The sequence below is a fragment of the Podarcis bocagei genome (assembly GCF_964188305.1).
Source record: "Podarcis bocagei genome assembly, chromosome: 1".
Lineage (NCBI taxonomy): Eukaryota > Metazoa > Chordata > Lepidosauria > Squamata > Lacertidae > Podarcis > Podarcis bocagei.
In genome coordinates, this window is record NC_138125.1 from 15924102 (window position 1) to 15941246 (window position 17145).

Sequence of the window (17145 nt, forward strand, 5' to 3'; positions counted from 1 at the left end):
TAAGAATTCTGTGGAGAAAATCTCTAGATAATCTCTCTAAAAGCAGCCAGAGGAACAGCAAGTGACATTGAAACTTATCTGTGCCAGTTCTGTTCACACAAATCACTGCCTGATTGCATATGCAGCCCCTACAATGCTGAGCGAAGCACTAGAAGAAGAAAATATGTGAATTCTCACTGAGAATTCATTGGGGGGGGGGTTGCCTGAATTCATTGCCTTTCAAGGTGTCTTTCTACAAGGCAGCAATTTGATGGTGAGGATCTTTAAAAGAGAGAGACTGTTCCAAAAGTCTGTGAGAATTCTAACATACTGAGTTCAGCTAGAAGTTCAGCAATGCAGGAAGTTGCCATATATTGACCCAGACTATTGCTCCATCTAGCTCAGTACTGTGTCTAAGTGGCATTCTGAGTGGCAGAGACATGACATGTTTTCAGCCAGAGAGTCTTCCCCAGTCCTAGCCAGAAATATTAGCGTTTGAATGTGGAATGTTCTGCATGCAAGCAGGGGCGTCGGAAGGGGGTCGGGGCGGACCGCCCCGGGTGCCCTCACTGAGGGGGGTGCCATTCGGCGCGCCACCCGCCTGTGACTCCCAAGCCTACCCCGAGCTGTTGGGGTATAATAATAATAATAATAATAATAATAATAATAATAATAATAATAATAAATTATTTATACCCCGCCCATCTGGCTGGGCTTCCCCAGCCACTCTGGGCGGCTTCCAGCAAAATATTAAAATACAGTAATGCATCAAACATTAAAAGCTTCCCTGAACAGGGCTGTCTTCAGATGTCTTCTAAAAGTCTGGTAGTTGTTTGTCTCTTTGACATCTGATGGGAGGGCATTCCACAGTCACCAGGCAGGTGGAGAGGTTCTCGGGTGATGCCATCCCACTCATTGCTCTCCCTTAAGGATGGGAGGGAATAGCAATGCACAAATGATACGAAATAGGCTCTAATTGCTTTAGTGCTATAGGCATTCTTTATTGAAATTCAGTGACGATACATATTCCACTACTGATGAGAAAAAGATTTGCAGACCCTTTCTGATTTTCATGAGGACCATCCAGCAATTTGATATGCTCTCCCATTTGAAAATTAAGCAGTATTTTTAAGACAAGGCGGCGTCAAAATAACTTTGGGGGCCGATCACCAGGGAATTCTTCTGCACTGTCCCCATTGAAGTGAGCAGGATCTGTGCATTGGTGAGCCGGTCTCTGCAGTGGCTCAGCCTGTTGAAATGGCAAGCAAAGTACAGGATGGCAGGATTTTCTTCCTCTGACAGCTTTGATGTTAAGCACAAAGTTCCGTTTCATCATATAAAGGATTAATGTAATAGAGCTCGCTATTTTTGCTCGCCATCTCCTTCGGTGCCTCCTCCTCCACGGAGCACGCTCCAGCTAAAGCCTAGAAGAGAGAGAGAGACCAGAGTCTTTAATGCGGCTGGTGCAAAATATAACTCTGGAGCTTAAATCCTTTGAAGAGAAAGTCGATCTTATGGGTTGAGATGAATCCATATTGTCAACGCAGCACTTACGTTTCACAAAGCAATGCTCAAGGCTGTTCGTTTGCTGTGCACATGATAACCCACTTCTGCACTTAGAAAAGCTGGATATCTGTGGATATATATATATATATATATATATATATATATATATATATATATATATGCAAAGTTGCTTATACTGCACAAAACCTTTTCCCTATCTTTGCTTTATTCTAAGGACCAAACTGCATGCTGTGTTAAGCATGCTGTTCACAATTGCACTCTTTCTTGGCTTGGGAGGGTTCAATCCAGAAAGCAACTGTGGTGCATGTAAATGGTTAAATCAAAGCTACCTCCTAATCCTGATTGCTGCTTTTTAACAAAAGGGGGTGTGCTGATGATGTGCTCAATGTTACATGTGGTTTAGTCCTAAATCTATAGCTTGGTGGGTTTTGGAATATTCCAGCCTGGACTGCTGGAACGAAGAATGTGGAAGGGTGGTGAATTCCAAGATATTTAATATATCGTGGACAGATCTGAAAGCCTGTCTTCTCTCTTAATTCATCATGTAAATCAACTGGTACATTCAGATGCAACCATTCCGATTTTGTTTTATTATTTCTCAATCCAGTCAAATCTAACAAACGTTTTAATTTCCCCGATGGCCTCCATTAGTGACACCTCTGGATCAGAGACCACCCGAGCTATATCATCAGCAAGCAAATTGAGTGGATAGGATTGACCATTACATATAACACCGTTGATTTTATTATTATTTTGAACAGTGTTTGCAAGTGGTTCCATTGCAAACATGAAAGGTAGCATTGACAGAGGCAGCCTCGCTTTGTACCTCTCTGTACATCTACAGAGTGGAAGAGTCGTGTACATTAACCCTAACTACTGCTTTGCTATTAGTATATAAAGGTTGTGGTGCTAATATAAAACCATCATCGAAGTTCTTTTGAGAGAAGAGTAGGTACAAATAATTCCCATGCATTTTATCAAAAGCTTTATGAGCATCTAATGAAGCGATCACACATGGATTTCTATACAGTTTTCCGTAATATACTGCGTTCGGCATCTTACATCCAGGAACTGCTATATGCCTATGCTTAATGAAACCTGCTTGACCAGCACAGATTATACTAGGTACCTGGCTGTGACGGGCTGCCCTCCTCCCTCCTCGGGGAAAAGCCTGCAAGCGCCGCACACACGCTCCACGTGGCTCGTGAAAGGGAGCGCTGAGCAGAGCCTGGGATGAATACAGGCTCTGCTCAGCGCTCACTTTCACGAGCCGCATGGAGTGTGTGTGTGGCTCTTGGGGGCTTTTCCCGGAGGAGGGAGAGGGGACTGACGGGCTGCCCTTCTCCCTCCTTGGGGAAAAGCCCCCAAGAGCCGCACACAGCTCCATGAGGCTCTTTAAAGGGAGCGCTGAGCAGAGCCTCCCGCCTGCATTTGCTCCATAAGATGCACACACATTTCCCCTTACTTTTTAGGAGGGAAAAAGTGCGTCTTATGGAATGAAAAATACGGTAATATATTTGCCAATCTATTAGCTAAAATACCAGAAAATATTTTAGCATCTTGCCCAGTGACTGAAATGGGTCTATAGGATTCTGGAGTCTCTGAATCAGGAGAAAGGGAGGAAGCCTCCAGCTGCACAGAAGGACCTTTGCTGAGCACTTGGAATATAAATCCTCCTTTCTTCTCCTGCCTTAACAATTTCATTACAGTGGAGCCCCGCAAGACGAATGCCTCGCAAGACGGAAAACCCGCTAGACGAAAGGGTTTTCCGTTTTGGAGGTGCTTCGCAAAACGAATTTCCTATGGGCTTGCTTCGCAAGACGAAAATGTCTTGCGAGTTCCTGCGGGGTTTTCCCCCTCCCCCCTTTCCCCCAAGCTGCTAAGCCGCTTATCAGCTGATCCTAAGCCGCTTATCAGCTGATCCGCTAAGCCGCTTAACAGCTGATCCGCTAAGGCGCTTATCAGCTGATCCGCTAAGCCGCTAAACCGCTTATCAGCTGACCCGCTAAGGCCGCTAAGCCGCTAATAGCGCTAATCCGCTAATCCGCTAATGGGCTTGCTTCGCAAGACAAAAAAACCGCAAGACGAAGAGACTCGCGGAACGGATTCTTTTCATCTTGCGAGGCACCACTGTATTTATTTCTACAGTGCCATGAAATGTGCATTGCACCATACAAGGGGGCTGACCCCTGTCCTGAGGGGAGGGCTACTATCTAACCACCCCCCGCCCCACTGCCATTTAAAAGAATCCCCTGGCTTTGCTGCAAGCTACCCTACGAACATAAGCTGCAATCGGGCATTTGTGCAACTTCATAGCCGTTCATTTTTGGGATCCATTGACTTGCGCAGCAGCCCTCTCCCTGTGCTAAGACGATGCAGGAGGAGCTACTGTTGCAAGATGATGATTTACATAAAGGTGGAATTCTTACCACTGGGTCACATGGTGTGTCGAAAATGGGATTATCAAACCCCTTGTCGGCTGTTTCTCCTGAAAGATCCAAGTCCCTTTTTCGGCTCCACAAGGAGGTAAAATGAACGGACGCGAGAGATCTGTAGAAGGAGAAATGACTGGAAATCAGCACAAACAGCCGCCATGAAATTCTATGATTCTGTGTTGATCTATAAGAGGTTTCATTTGGAGGCCCTGAACTCAGGGAATGGTCAAAGATTTAAGCTATGCACCATCACTGAACACTGGCTGAAGGAGGGTGGACAGCCAGATACAACAGAGGCTTCTTGAGGCCAGCGGTTTGAATCCCCGCAACAGAGTGAGTTCCTGTTGCTCTGTTCCAGCTCCTGCCAACCTTGCAGTTCGAAAGCATGCCAGTGCAAGTAGATGAATAGGTACCACTGTGGCAGGAAGGTAAACGGCATTTCCGTGTACTCTGGCTTCTGTCATGGTGTTCTGTTGTGCCAGAAGCGGTTTAGTCCTGACCCAGCAAGCTGTCTGTGGACAAACTCCCTCAGCCTGAAAACGAGATGAACACCACAACCCTATAGTCATCTCTGACTGGACTTAACCGTCTAGGGGTCCTTTTCCTTTACCTTACCTCTTGATCACCAGTAGGCCAACAGAAGTCATGTGAGAAGTCTTGACCCTTCCACATCCCCTACAAAAGAACTCCTTCCCTGGCAAGCTTGCCCTGTGGATTTTCCTAACCCCTGCCTCTTGCACCTGCTTCACCTTTACTGCACCTGATCATGCCACCCTCATGTCAAGTTGCTCCTTGGCTATTGCCCCCCCCCCAAGCTCTGTGGAAGCCCAGCTTGACCCTTTCGTACAGCAAAGGCTCTTGAAGAAGAAGAGGAGGAGGAGGAGGAATTTGGATTTGATATCCTGCTTTATCACTACCCGAAGGAGTCTCAAAGCAGCTAACATCCTCCTTTCCCTTCCTCCCCCACAACAAACACTCTGTGAGGTGAGTGGGGCTGAGAGACTTCAGAGAAGTGTGACTGGCCCAAGGTCACCTAGCAGCTGCATGTGGAGGAGCAGGGAAGTGAACCCGGTTCACCAGGTTACGAGACTACCGCTCTTAACCACTACACCACACTGGCTCCCAAGGGGATTTATTGTTTTCCACAATCACTTGCCAAGTGGGGCTGGGTGGGGAGCGAGAACACATGCATTCCTGTTTGCTTAGGTAACCAGGTGAGTACTCCCTTGTATCAGAAAGTTTAATTGATTGATTAGTTGCATTTAAATCCCATCTTCTTCTCCAAGGAGCTGAAGGTGTCATAAATGGTTCTCCCTCTCTTCATTTAATACCCACAAACAAACCTTTGAGGTAGGTTAGGCTGAGAGGTAGTGACTGGCCCAAGGTCACCCAATGAGCTTCATGGTCGAAAGCGGATTTGAACCCTCGTTTGCCTCCCTAACCACACTGGCTCTGCTAACATGCAGCCGATGTGCAGTGGTGAAGATTGACTTCTGCCTTCAGGGGTTCCTCTGAGCTGGTGTTATTTCCCATGGAATGTGCATGGAGACACACCTTGCAAAGGCTAGGTGAAGTTGCCTTGTCAGCAGAATATGCTCCCCTCTTCCCAAGGCTGCTAAAATAGTTCTAAGAACTAGGTGCATTAGAGAATTCCAACAGAAACAGAGCTGGAAATGGCTGGTGTTCACCATGTCTGTAATGGAAACCAACCCTCCAAATGCAATTGGCATTCACTGCCGTTTTCCGTTCACAAATGATACATAATAAGACTCCCATGCTTCCGATTCCTTTGCGTTACATTTAAATGAACGGCCTTTGTGTTGAGATGAACAGTGTGGAATATAAACATAATTATGTAAAATCCTCCTTCAGTGCAGAGGGAGATGATTGGTGCATTTTCCCCCCAGAAGCTAAACTGCAGGGGAACAGAAATAGCCCTGCGTACACAGAACACATGTTGGAATTGAAATTGATGCCATAATTCCGATTAGAACTACGGTTCCCAAGCCAGTTTCAGTTTGTGGTGTATACAGTGTTGTTTTTTTCATTTAAAAGAAAAAATGTTTAGGGGCACTCTCATTTTGAATCAAGAAAATCACCATTTCCTAGTTCAAATTGGGAAGAATAAATACAGTAAATGGACAAAAGTACAAAGAACATGCACAACACCGTTATCCCATCTTTTGTTTTTACAGAGTCATCCTTAACTTTACACTTCATTGCTGGCTGTGATGATGAAAAATAGTAATTTTCCTACTCATATTGAAATACTGCCCCTCAATCAGGCCAAACTTTCATCAGTAAAACACCATGCACCCACATTCCACACTGCTTCACACATTAAACGCTCGCTTCTGTCTGAGACTCAGGAACACCATGAGAGGAAATGAGGCTGCCATTGGGGGTAGCAACAGAACTGGCGATTCACAGTGCTAGAGAAGAAACTAAAAAAAATATTTTTTTTAGATTCACAAAATGTTTAGGGGTATGCGTACCCTTGCACAACCCCCCCCCCCGAAAAAAGCACTGGGGGTATATATAGTGTGTATGTTTGAACAAGGGACCATGAAACTGAAACACCATTGATGATGACAGTCCCATAATTTACATGATTGCTTAACCTGGGATAAGGAGAAATAAGTCAAGAGTCCCTTGTCTTGTCTCAAGTTGCTGACCATTTCAAACTCAATCCACTCTCTTACTCACCACCTGATTATAGTCACAAACCAACAGGCTGTAGTGACTTCAAAGAACATTTTCCCAGAACAACCGATAATGCAATTAGGCACAGAATAGGAAGGTTCCTTGCCTGATTGCTCTGATCCTTTACAAAAAGATTTCCTCCAAACACCTCCTGCCTTTAAAAAAAAGGAGGGAGAGGGAGAGAGAGAGGACATTTTGTCTCAATAGAAAACCCAGTTTCCAAATCCACACCACAGGGAAATGCATGCTATATTCTCAGCAACGGAAGTTTGGAGTTTTATTTAGAAATTAAACGAAGCTCCTGTTTTATTGCTGGGAAATGCTAATCAGCTTGACACTAGCAAGGAAAACAAGCAAGGCCCAGGAGCTTTGCTGCCTGGTGTGTGGGGGGGGGGGGAGGCTAGCACTAATGAACAGGAACAGCCCAAGCGCACAGAGCATGGCGCATTGGTTTGCCAGCTGGTGGAGCACACCGAGAACGAAGATTACCCCTGAGAGCGCATAGAAGGAGCATTTGGGACTTCAGCTGGAAGCTTGCCAGGGGCATGCACACACCGTGACCAACCACTACGCCCACTGGATATCTGCAGCATGTGTTTATATAGTCTACTGAAACGGCAGAACGGCGATGAGCAAGCAGGTCAGTCTAGGGCAGAGGAAAGGGCTGCCTGGCAAGTTCTCTCCATCCATCCACCCGCCTCCTGCCTATAGCATAGGCATAGGAAGATCTGGGGTCTGTCAATGGTTAGCGCGTCTACTCTGCATGCAGGAGGTTCCAGGTTCAATCTGAGTTATTTCCAGGGAAGGGGGAGATCCCTGTCTGAGATCCTGGAGAGCCACTGCCCATGTAGACAATACTGAGTTGTGCAGAAGCTGCGAAAAGGGGTCCAATCCCATGCTAGAGATGGTTAGGAAAGGGCTGAAAGCAAAACTGCCTGGAAAACAAGTGAGGTCCCAAGCAAAGAAGAATGGCAACATAAACTGATGGAATACGCAGAGCTTGCCGATTTAGCATATAGAATAAGAGAACAAGAAGAATGTATGTTCAAAGAAGACTGGAAAATGTTTACTGGATGTCGGGGGGGGGGAATTGTGTTCATTTAAAAACGCTGGCAGCATTAAGACAAATTCAAGAGTGTAAAGAGTTTTGATGGATGTAACAATGGATTACTGAATGGTTTAATTCATGCAAAATATGCAGGGATGTATGGTATGCAATTAAGCCGGAATTAAGATTGCCGGAAGAAATATCAACAACCTCAGATATGCAGATGACACAACTTTGATGGCAGAAAGTGAGGAGGAATTAAAGAACCTCTTAATGAGGGTGAAAGAGGAGAACGCAAAATATGGCCTGAAGCTCAACATCAAAAAATGAAGATCATGGCCAATGGTCTCGTTACCTCCTGGCAAATAGAAGGGGAAGAAATGGAGGCAGTGAGAGATTTTACTTTCCTGGGCTCCATGATCACTGCAGATGGTGACAGCAGTCACGAAATTAAAAGACGCCTGCTTTTTGGGAGAAAAGCAATGACAAACCTAGACAGCATCTTAAAAAGCAGAGACATCACCTTGCCAACAAAGGTCTGTATAGTTAAAGCTATGGTTTTCCCAGTAGTGATGTATGGAAGTGAGAGCTGGACCATAGAGAAGGCTGATCGCCAAAGAATTGATGGTTTTGAATTATGGTGCTGGAGGAGACTCTGGAGAGTCCCATGGACTGCAAGAAGATCAAACCTATCCATTCTGAAGGAAATCAGCCCTGAGTGCTCACTGGAAGGACAGATCGTGAAGCTGAGGCTCCAATACTTTGGCCACCTCATGAGAAGAGAAGACTCCCTGGAAAAGACCCTGATGTTGGGAAAGGTGGAGGGCACAACGAGAAGGGGACGACAGAGGACGAGGTGGTTGGACAGTGTTCTCTTGAAGCTACTAACATGAGTTTGACCAAACTGTGGGAGGCAGTGGAAGACAGGAGGACCTGGCGTGCTCTGGTCCATGGGGTCATGAAGAGTCGGACACGACTAAACGACTAAACAACAACATGGTTTGCAAAATGAACCACGGAAAGAGAAGAAGGGAAGTCATTGATTTAAGGTTGTTTAAATGAATATTTCGAAGTGTGTGTGTGTATACACACACACACACACACACACACATATATATATATATATGCAAAACTGCCAGTGCCAGAATACCATTATAAAGATGCATGTGTGATCACACTTGGAATACTGTGTCTAGTTCTGGTCAACTCAATGAGGATATTGCAGAGCTGGAAGAGGTTCGCAAAAGAGCAGCAGCAGCAGCAACAACAACAACAACAATAACAACAATGTTTATTATTTGTACCCCACCCATATGACTGGGTTGCCCCAGCCACTCTGGGGTTGGAGTAACTTCCCCATGAGGAATGTTGTACCGTTTGGGAATTTTTAGTTTAGAAGGCTCCCCTCTCCCCTGGTCTCCCAGGACCAGGAGAAGTATGAAGAGGGAGAAGCGGAGACAGTCGCGCTGGCATAGTCTCAGATGACTTGGGAAGGACTCAGGGGAAGAAGAGACTTCAGCAGCTCAGGGAAGGCCAGGGATCTTCAGCCTCCACAACTGCCTCATAGGGGCAAGACCTACAAAGAAGAGTTGCTGTGCTCATTAGGCCTGACACTCCTGAGCAGACCTTGTTTCGTTTCATAGTGAGTTAACTTCACTTACTCCTTGTGATTTATTGCTGGCTCGCTCCTGACACAAGGCCAGCTCCATGGGAGTTTTTGTTTTCATACTGAATGATGAACTTTTGTACCAAACGGGAGAGCAACAGATCTGATGATTGCTGGAGAATGCTGGACACTACTTTGCATTGTGTATCTGGGTGGGTCCGAGAACCTATCAAAACCTAGCATGCCAAGGGGCAAAATTCCAACCTCGCCTTCTTCCTGACATGCTTGTTTTCTGCATGCAAGGATTTTTTTAAACAATAAAAAATTGCAGAGGAGCATTTATATGTGCTCTCCCATGGTACATACGGTTCCCGAAATACCATACCGCGTACTGAATATGTAGCCTAGCCCTGTTACCTTAAAGTCCCTTTTCTGTAGAGTAGCAGGACAGCTCCCAAGAGCAGCAAGACAAGGAACAGAACAACGACTGTCCCAGCAATTGTAGCACCAGCCTCTTGAGTACTCCGGTTACTGCCAGTGGCTGCATGCAGGGTCCTCACCACAATGCCAAACGGCACTCCTGCAAAAGCCAAACAAAATGTTACCGCCCTGATGAGGTGTCCAATTAGTTTGCATGGAGTAAATGATCCATTTTCTGCTAGACAGCAAATGACTCTATTCTACCTATTGCCCCCATCATTATTCTATTGCTGATTTGCTTATACCAGACAGAATTGGTGCTGCCACTGCAATGTTATTTCCAAGGGCACATTAGCACTGTACAATGGTAACTTGGTTTTTGAAACACCTTAGTTCACGAACAACTTGGAACCTGAACGCTGCAAAACCAGAAGTAGGTATTCTGGTTTTCAAACTTTCTTTCAAAAGCCGAACATCCTCCGTTTTGAGTCCTCCTGTGTTTCTTGTTGCGCTGCTAATTTGCACCCCCCCCCCATTGTAATTCTGAGGTGATATTTGGAGATTATATTTGGTGCTTTTGTTTTTGCTATTTATTTTGTGTTTTTTGTTTTGAGGCTTTTTCAGTTAATTTGTTTTTGTGACTGTGTGGATCCCAGTTCAGCTATTGATTGATTGATTGATTGATTGATTGATTGATTGTGTGACTGCAAAATGAATAAAAGCCCCCCATCCAAACAATGACTATCATCAGTCCAGGTAAGAAAGTTTTTTAATTCTAATTTTTATCATCTACAATACTGTTTTGTTTATTGTATAGTACAGTACATTGATTATTGCTTTCATTTTATGGATCAATGGTCTTGTAAGGTAGTAAAATTCATGTTAAATTGCTGTTTTAGGGGTTCTTTTTAAAAGTCTGGAATGGATTAATCCGTTTTGCATTACTTTCTATGGGAAAGCGCACCTTGGTTTTGGAACGCTTTGGTTTTGGAATAGACTTCTGGAACGGATTAAGTTTGAGAACCAAGGTACCATTGTACACCCAAAGCACTATAATACCATTTTGTCAGTCATGGCCTCTCCTAAAGATTCCTGGGCATGGTAGAATAATAGAATTATAGAACAGGAAGGGACCACCAGGGTCGTCTAGTCCAAACTGCTGCTATGCTGGTATCTTCTGTCCAAAGCGGGACTTGAACACACAACCCAGAGATGAAGAATCTCATACTCTACTGACAGAGCTATAGTTAGTTAAGGGTGCTGAGCGTTGTTAAGAACCATAGAATTGTAGAGTTGGAAGAGACCTCAAGGGTCATTTAGTCCAACCCTGTGCAAGGCAGAGATCTTTTTGCCCAATGCAGGACTTGAACCCATGGCCCTGAGTTTAAGAGGAAGAGGCCCTCATTTGCCTCCCAGAGCTACAATTCCCACAGTTCCCTGGGAAGAGGGATTGTTAAACCCCTCTGGGAACTGAAGCTCTGTGAGAGGAATAAGGGTCTCCTAACAGAGAACAATTTCTGTTCTTATCCTGAAGCAAAGTTCTTAACCTGAAGCACTATTTCTGGGTTAGCGGAGTCTGTAACCTGAAGCGTATGTAATCTGAGGTACCACTGTACTAAAATGTGTATATTAGGGGACAGTGTGCCAACCCCCCCCCAACCCCAAACATAGATTAGCTAAAAAAAAAATCACACACACAATGCATTATTTTAGGGGAAACTGCTTGCAAAAATGGTTATGCAACCAAAATGATATTTCAAAGGAGAAATTCACACCTGGTGGGTTTTCATGAGGAAACAAAGGTTCTTTTGTGAAGTGCAGCCTGGGTTTTAATAGAGAGACATGAAGGGACAGAAACATGATAATAGCATGGAACAATTTTCCTGCAGTGAGTTATCTCTCCTGGCTTGTAATACTTGTAAAGGGTCACTGCTGTTTTGCTCATTTCATACCTCGGGCCCAGTATACTTGAAGGAGCGTCTCCACCCCCATCACTCAGCCTGGACACTGAGGTCCTCCTCTGAGGGTCTTCTGGTGGTTCCCTCACTGTGAAAAGTGAGGTTACAGGGAACGAGGCAGAGGGCCTTCTCTGCAGTGGCGCCCTCCCTGTGGAGAGGCCAGGGAGATAAAGAACTACACAACTTCTAGAAGACATCTGAAGGCACTCCTGTATCAGGATGTTTTTAATGTTTTACATTTTACTATGTTTTTATATGTACCGTAAGCCGGCAGGGACGTGGGTGGCGCTGTGGGTAAAACCTCAGCGCCTAGGACTTGCCGATTGCATGGTCGGCGGTTCGAACCCCCGCGGCGGGGAGCGCTCCCGTCGTTCGGTTCCAGCGCCTGCCAACCTAGCAGTTCGAAAGCACCTCCGGGTGCAAGTAGATAAATAGGGACCGCTTACCAGTGGGAAGGTAAACGGCGTTCCGTGTGCTGCGCTGGCTCGCCAGATGCAGCTTGTCGCGCTGGCCACGTGACCCGGAAGTGTCTGCGGACAGCGCTGGCTCCCGGCCTATAGAGTGAGATGAGCGCACAACCCTAGAGTCTGGCAAGACTGGCCCGAACGGGCAGGGGTACCTTTTTAAGCCGGCCAGAGTGGCTGAGGAAACCCAGCCAGATTGGCGGGGTATAAATAACAAAATTATCATTATAAATTATTATTGTAAGTCATGCAGAAATGTAGAGAACTGAACTTGAGAGAAACTGAAAGCCACAAATCCGCACATCCCTGCCACACCATCAAGGCACAGATTGCTGCCTACGGCAAAATGCTTTACCCTAGCGTTGGAGGCTTCACACAAGAGCAACGGAACAAGGATCTGAAGCAGCAAGGGGCTGGCAAGCCTTACCATGCTCTGCTATATCCTTCACAATGTCCTGGGCCAGTTGCTCGGCTTGAGTCCCCGTCTCAGATCCGGTCCTGTTGTCGACCAGTACAATCTGGATGAACGAGGCTGAGCTAGGCGGTATCGTTCTCAGGAAAGTCTGCCGCTCACGCACCTTTGACACAGCCGCCTGAATTCCTGCGTTCTTGGGCTTTGCAAAACACAAACAACACACGGAACCCAGTCACCATGTCTGCTGTGGTGTGCCCGGTAGAATCTCTGTACAGTGGGACCTCGGTTTTCAAACAGCTTAGTTCACGAACAACTTGGAACCTGAATGCTGCAAAACTGGAAGTAGGTGTTCCGGTTTTCAAATCCTTTTTCGGAAGCCAAACATGCTCCGTTTTGAGTCCCCCTGTGTTTCCTGTTGCGCTGCTAATTTGTGCCCCCCCCATTGTAATTCAAGCGTTCCGTTTCCGATTGCAGTGTTCTGATGTGATATTTGGAGATTATATTTGGTGCTTTTGTTTTTGCTATCTATTTTGCGTTTTTTGTTTTGAGACTTTTTCAGTTAATTTGATTTTGTGACTGTGTGGATCCTAGTTCAGCTACTGATTGATTGATTGATTGATTGATTGATTGTGTGACTGTGGAAATGGATAAAAGCCCCCCATCCAAACAATGACTATCATCAGTGCAGGTAAGAATTTTTTTTAATTTTTATCATCTACAATACTGTTTTATTTTATAGTACAGTACATTGATTATTGCTTTCATTTTATGGATCAATGGTCTCATTAGATAGTAAAATCCATGTTAAATTGCTGTTTTAGGGGTTGTTTTTAAAAGTCTGGAATGGATTAATCTGTTTTGCATTACTTTCTATGGGAAAGCGCGCCTTGGTTTTGGAACACTTTGGTTTTGGAGCAGACTTCCAGAAAGGATTAAGTTTGAGAACCAAGGTACCACTGCAATAGGAAGGTGATTGAGTGAGGACAGTGGCCTATTTGCACCTCAACTGTCTTTTTCCCTGACTGGCCACATTCACCACAGTCTTGGACAAAGGTCTTTCCCAGCGATTTTAATTGGACGTGGCAAGATGAACTCGGGAATTGTTTGGCACGGAAAGCAAGTATCACCCCATCTCAGCTGCTCCTCATCTCAGGAATGATGGGTGCTAGATTAAGTCCCATACCTAAACCTTCACCACAGAGTCATAAAGTTGGCAGAGGCATCAAAGCTCTGCTGGACTAGGAAGTCCACTACTGAAAATGTGTCCATTGTGCATCTGCTTAAAAATGGAGGAAATTCCACCACCTTCCCAAATAGTCTATTACAGGATTGAACACCCTCACCCCTTTACTTGTAGTTTTGGGTCTTGTCCTCTAGAGGAGCAGAAATGAAATTTTCCTGCATCTTCTATGTCATAGCCCTTCAGATATTTGTAGATGGCCATCACATCACCTCTTAATCATCTCCTCGCCAGGTTAAATATACCCAGGTCCTTCAGCTGTGGTCTCCTAGACATCTCTTTTCCTCTCCTCTAAAACACCTTCCAATATCCTTCTTAAAACTGGGCTGCCCAGAACTGGACACACAGGACTCCAGGTGAGGCTGGTCCAAATACATAATGCAGCATGACGTCTTGCAATCTGGACACTGCAAGAATTGCACTAGTCTTTTTAGCCCTTTAATGTGTTGTTGAAACTGATAATCATATCGTCCGCATGTTGGCAGGCTGTGATGAGACATTTCTGTACCCAGAATTTAAAGATCTACCCTTACCCATTGCCTTTCAGCAAAATAAATAATTGCAGTTGCAGAATACTACATTGCCTCTTGCCTTCCATCTGAAAAGCAAGAAGCATGGCTGGTTGCCCTCATCAAAAGCAGCTCTCCTTCCCCAGCCTCTGCAGCAGGAGGCGGGAAACTTTTTCAGCTGAAGGGCCACATTCCATCATGGACAACATTCTGGGGGCCACGTGCCAGAGGTGGGAAGAGCCAGGTGGGAAAGTGGGCGGAGAAACCAATGTAAATTTTAATCTTTCTAAGGTAGCCTAGTAGTTTCTACATGCATTTGCACAACCCTCTCTATCCTCCATCCGGACAAGCAAGACCCGATCAGAGCTCAAGGACACATTCCAGCCAGGCAAAAACATTTGGGAAGGATGCAAGGCAAGGCTGGTGAGGGGTGTGGCCTGGGAAAGAGGTGTGGCCTGGGAAATATTATCCCCTATTACAGCCTTTCTCAACCGTGGGTCCCCAGATGTTGTTGAACTACAACTCCTATCACCCCTAGCTAGCAAGGCCAGAGCTCAGGGATGATGGGAGTTGTAGTCCAACAACATCTGGGGACCCACAGGTTGAGAACTGCTGCGCTATTATTATATCTGGGATGGATTCTCGATGTTTGCTAATTGCTTATCTTTAGCTATATTTTGAAGCTATTATAGGATGACAGTGTGACTTCCGTTGTATGTTTTGTCATTTCTGTGTCCTGAGGGTACTGTTGACAGGTAATATACAAAGTCAGTCAGAACCAACAATTGTGGGTCAGCTGGGGCAGTTAGCTGGACCCATATCAGCCAGATGCATATGACTCTGGTCTCCAAACTGTCTCTTCCCATTCTCAAGTTTTTGTTTTGTAGTGGCAATACTGATTTCTCCCAGGTGGACTGAGGGCCTCCAGCCCCACTTAAACCATGTGCAGCTCTAAGAACAGGAGCAACATACCAAACTGAGAAATGTGTGGAGTATTCTGTTCTGATACACCTCGATCTCAAAACCAGCAGAATATTCCAAGGAAATGATGGCTCCTGCAGTTTTTTATATAAAAAAGAAAGAAGGCAAGAAAACATAACCATTGGTTTAGCAATTGCTATGAACCGCCTACCTATAGGTGGCCATTCATAGCTCTAGTAGTTGAGTTGGTTGCTACAGGGTGGTGCATGTTTTTAGATGACCCTGTGAATCCCAGAGCAATCCTACAATCCTAATTGGCACTTCTAGATCGTTGCATACAGTAAGCCAGCAACTTACACAGGGGTTATGTTCCGGGGATTGCACCTAAAGCCCAAATTGTGTACACAGTGGTACCTCCGGTTACGAACTCAATCCGTTCCAGAGGTCCGTTTGTAACCCGAAACCGCTCGTAACATGTGGCGCGTTTCAGTAATGGAGCCTCCCGCTGCTGCCACGCTGCCGGCACACGACTTCCGCTCGCATCCTGGGGCGAAAGTCGCAACCGGGAGCATCTACTTCTGGGTTAGCAGAGCTCGTAACTCGTAGTGTTTGCAAGGGGGATGGTACATAACACAAGGTTCCACTGTAGTCAAGACACATTGGGTTCAATGGCAGGTGGGATTGCCAAAGCCTTCCCTCCCTCCCCCCCAGATGTGGGCCCCTTTCAGCACCATTTTTAATTATATTTTCCCCAAACACGTAAAACTGCATGTGCACAAGTTAAATATGTGTAAGCTGCAAGCTTAAGCCCAGCAGAGGGCAGGGTTGAGGCTAATGACAGTCAGGGAAAATACACATTCTGGCCAAATTCCTGCTCCCCCTGCCCCCCCCCCCTTTCTCACGATGCAGCCATGATTAACCAACTCCCACCTTGTGGGCTTAGAATCCAAATCCATCCTCGTGGCCCAGGGTGGAAAAAAAGTTAGGGGCAGCCCAAGCTTCAGGCAGCTTCATGTGAGATGAATTAATGTGCATGCACACCTGGCAGGCAAAAGATCAACCCCTGGTATCTCCACCTGAAGCCGGGAGGGAAATACCCCTGCCTGAAACCTGGAGAGCCACAGCCAATCAGGGCAGACAATTCTGAGCTAGATGGACTCTGTATCGGCCACCTTCCTATTGTAATAAATTTTTAAGGTCTTATATATATAATAAATGTTCATAAATGTACCAAGCAAACACGTACATAAATATACAAACCACATGTCTGAAGCAGCACAGGAAGACAGTCCTGAAACCATTTTGACTCCCAAACTGACCAAATGTTTCTCTGCCAGGAGGGAGGGGGTGAGGGAACCTTCCCATTGTCTCAGGAATTAAGTGATTACCATCTCAAAGGAATGGCCAGACTCCCAGAAAATGCAATCAGGTAAGGCAATCAGGTAACTTGCCAGACAGGAGATAAACAACGCACGCAGATTTCTGTTGCAGACCGCCTTTTCTGTGTTGTAGGTATGATGTTTGGGGGGTGGTGGTCTTGGGTTACACCCCTTCTGTGATGTATTTATGATGTATGGAGGGGTGGTCTTGAGCTCCAGGGCAGGGAATTTAAAATGTCTATATAAGGGCAGGCACACCTTTGTTCTGGGTCCTCCTCCGCTCCTCCGCTGTGTGTGAGGAGAGCACCCTGTTGCAACAGCTTTAAGAAAGATCAGGCTTACTAGCTGCTTTGCTTCTCAATATTCTCTGGTTGGCCTCTGTTATTTTCTCCTACTGATGGAGAACCTACAAAGGACTCTAAGGGCTCTTGTGTCCCCCATAAGGGAATAAGGGCAGATTTTGTTTACAACACTATGCCTCAATGTCTTCTGCCCCCACCCAATGCAAAGTGCGAGACAGCTATAATGTGCCGTTTTCATG

General features: G+C 45.7%; 1 protein-coding gene across 5 annotated transcripts in view; it reads right to left on the reverse strand.

The window, feature by feature from the left end:
• Window positions 1–975: 975 nt before the first annotated feature.
• Window positions 976–17145, reverse strand: part of AMN (amnion associated transmembrane protein) — an 80959-nt gene continuing 64789 nt past the window's right edge. For 4 of the 5 annotated variants that reach the window (XM_081193007.1, XM_081193010.1, XM_081193008.1 and 1 more), the window contains exons 8-12: window positions 15277–15359; window positions 12568–12754; window positions 9716–9878; window positions 3936–4056; window positions 976–1403 (exon numbers count right to left, since the gene is read on the reverse strand). In XM_081193007.1, the coding sequence (XP_081049133.1) occupies window positions 1290–1403; window positions 3936–4056; window positions 9716–9878; window positions 12568–12754; window positions 15277–15359 (668 nt within the window). In that variant the 3' untranslated portion in view covers window positions 976–1289. The remainder of the gene's footprint in view (window positions 1404–3935; window positions 4057–9715; window positions 9879–12567; window positions 12755–15276; window positions 15360–17145) is intronic. The other variant, XM_081193009.1, reaches the window with a different exon arrangement.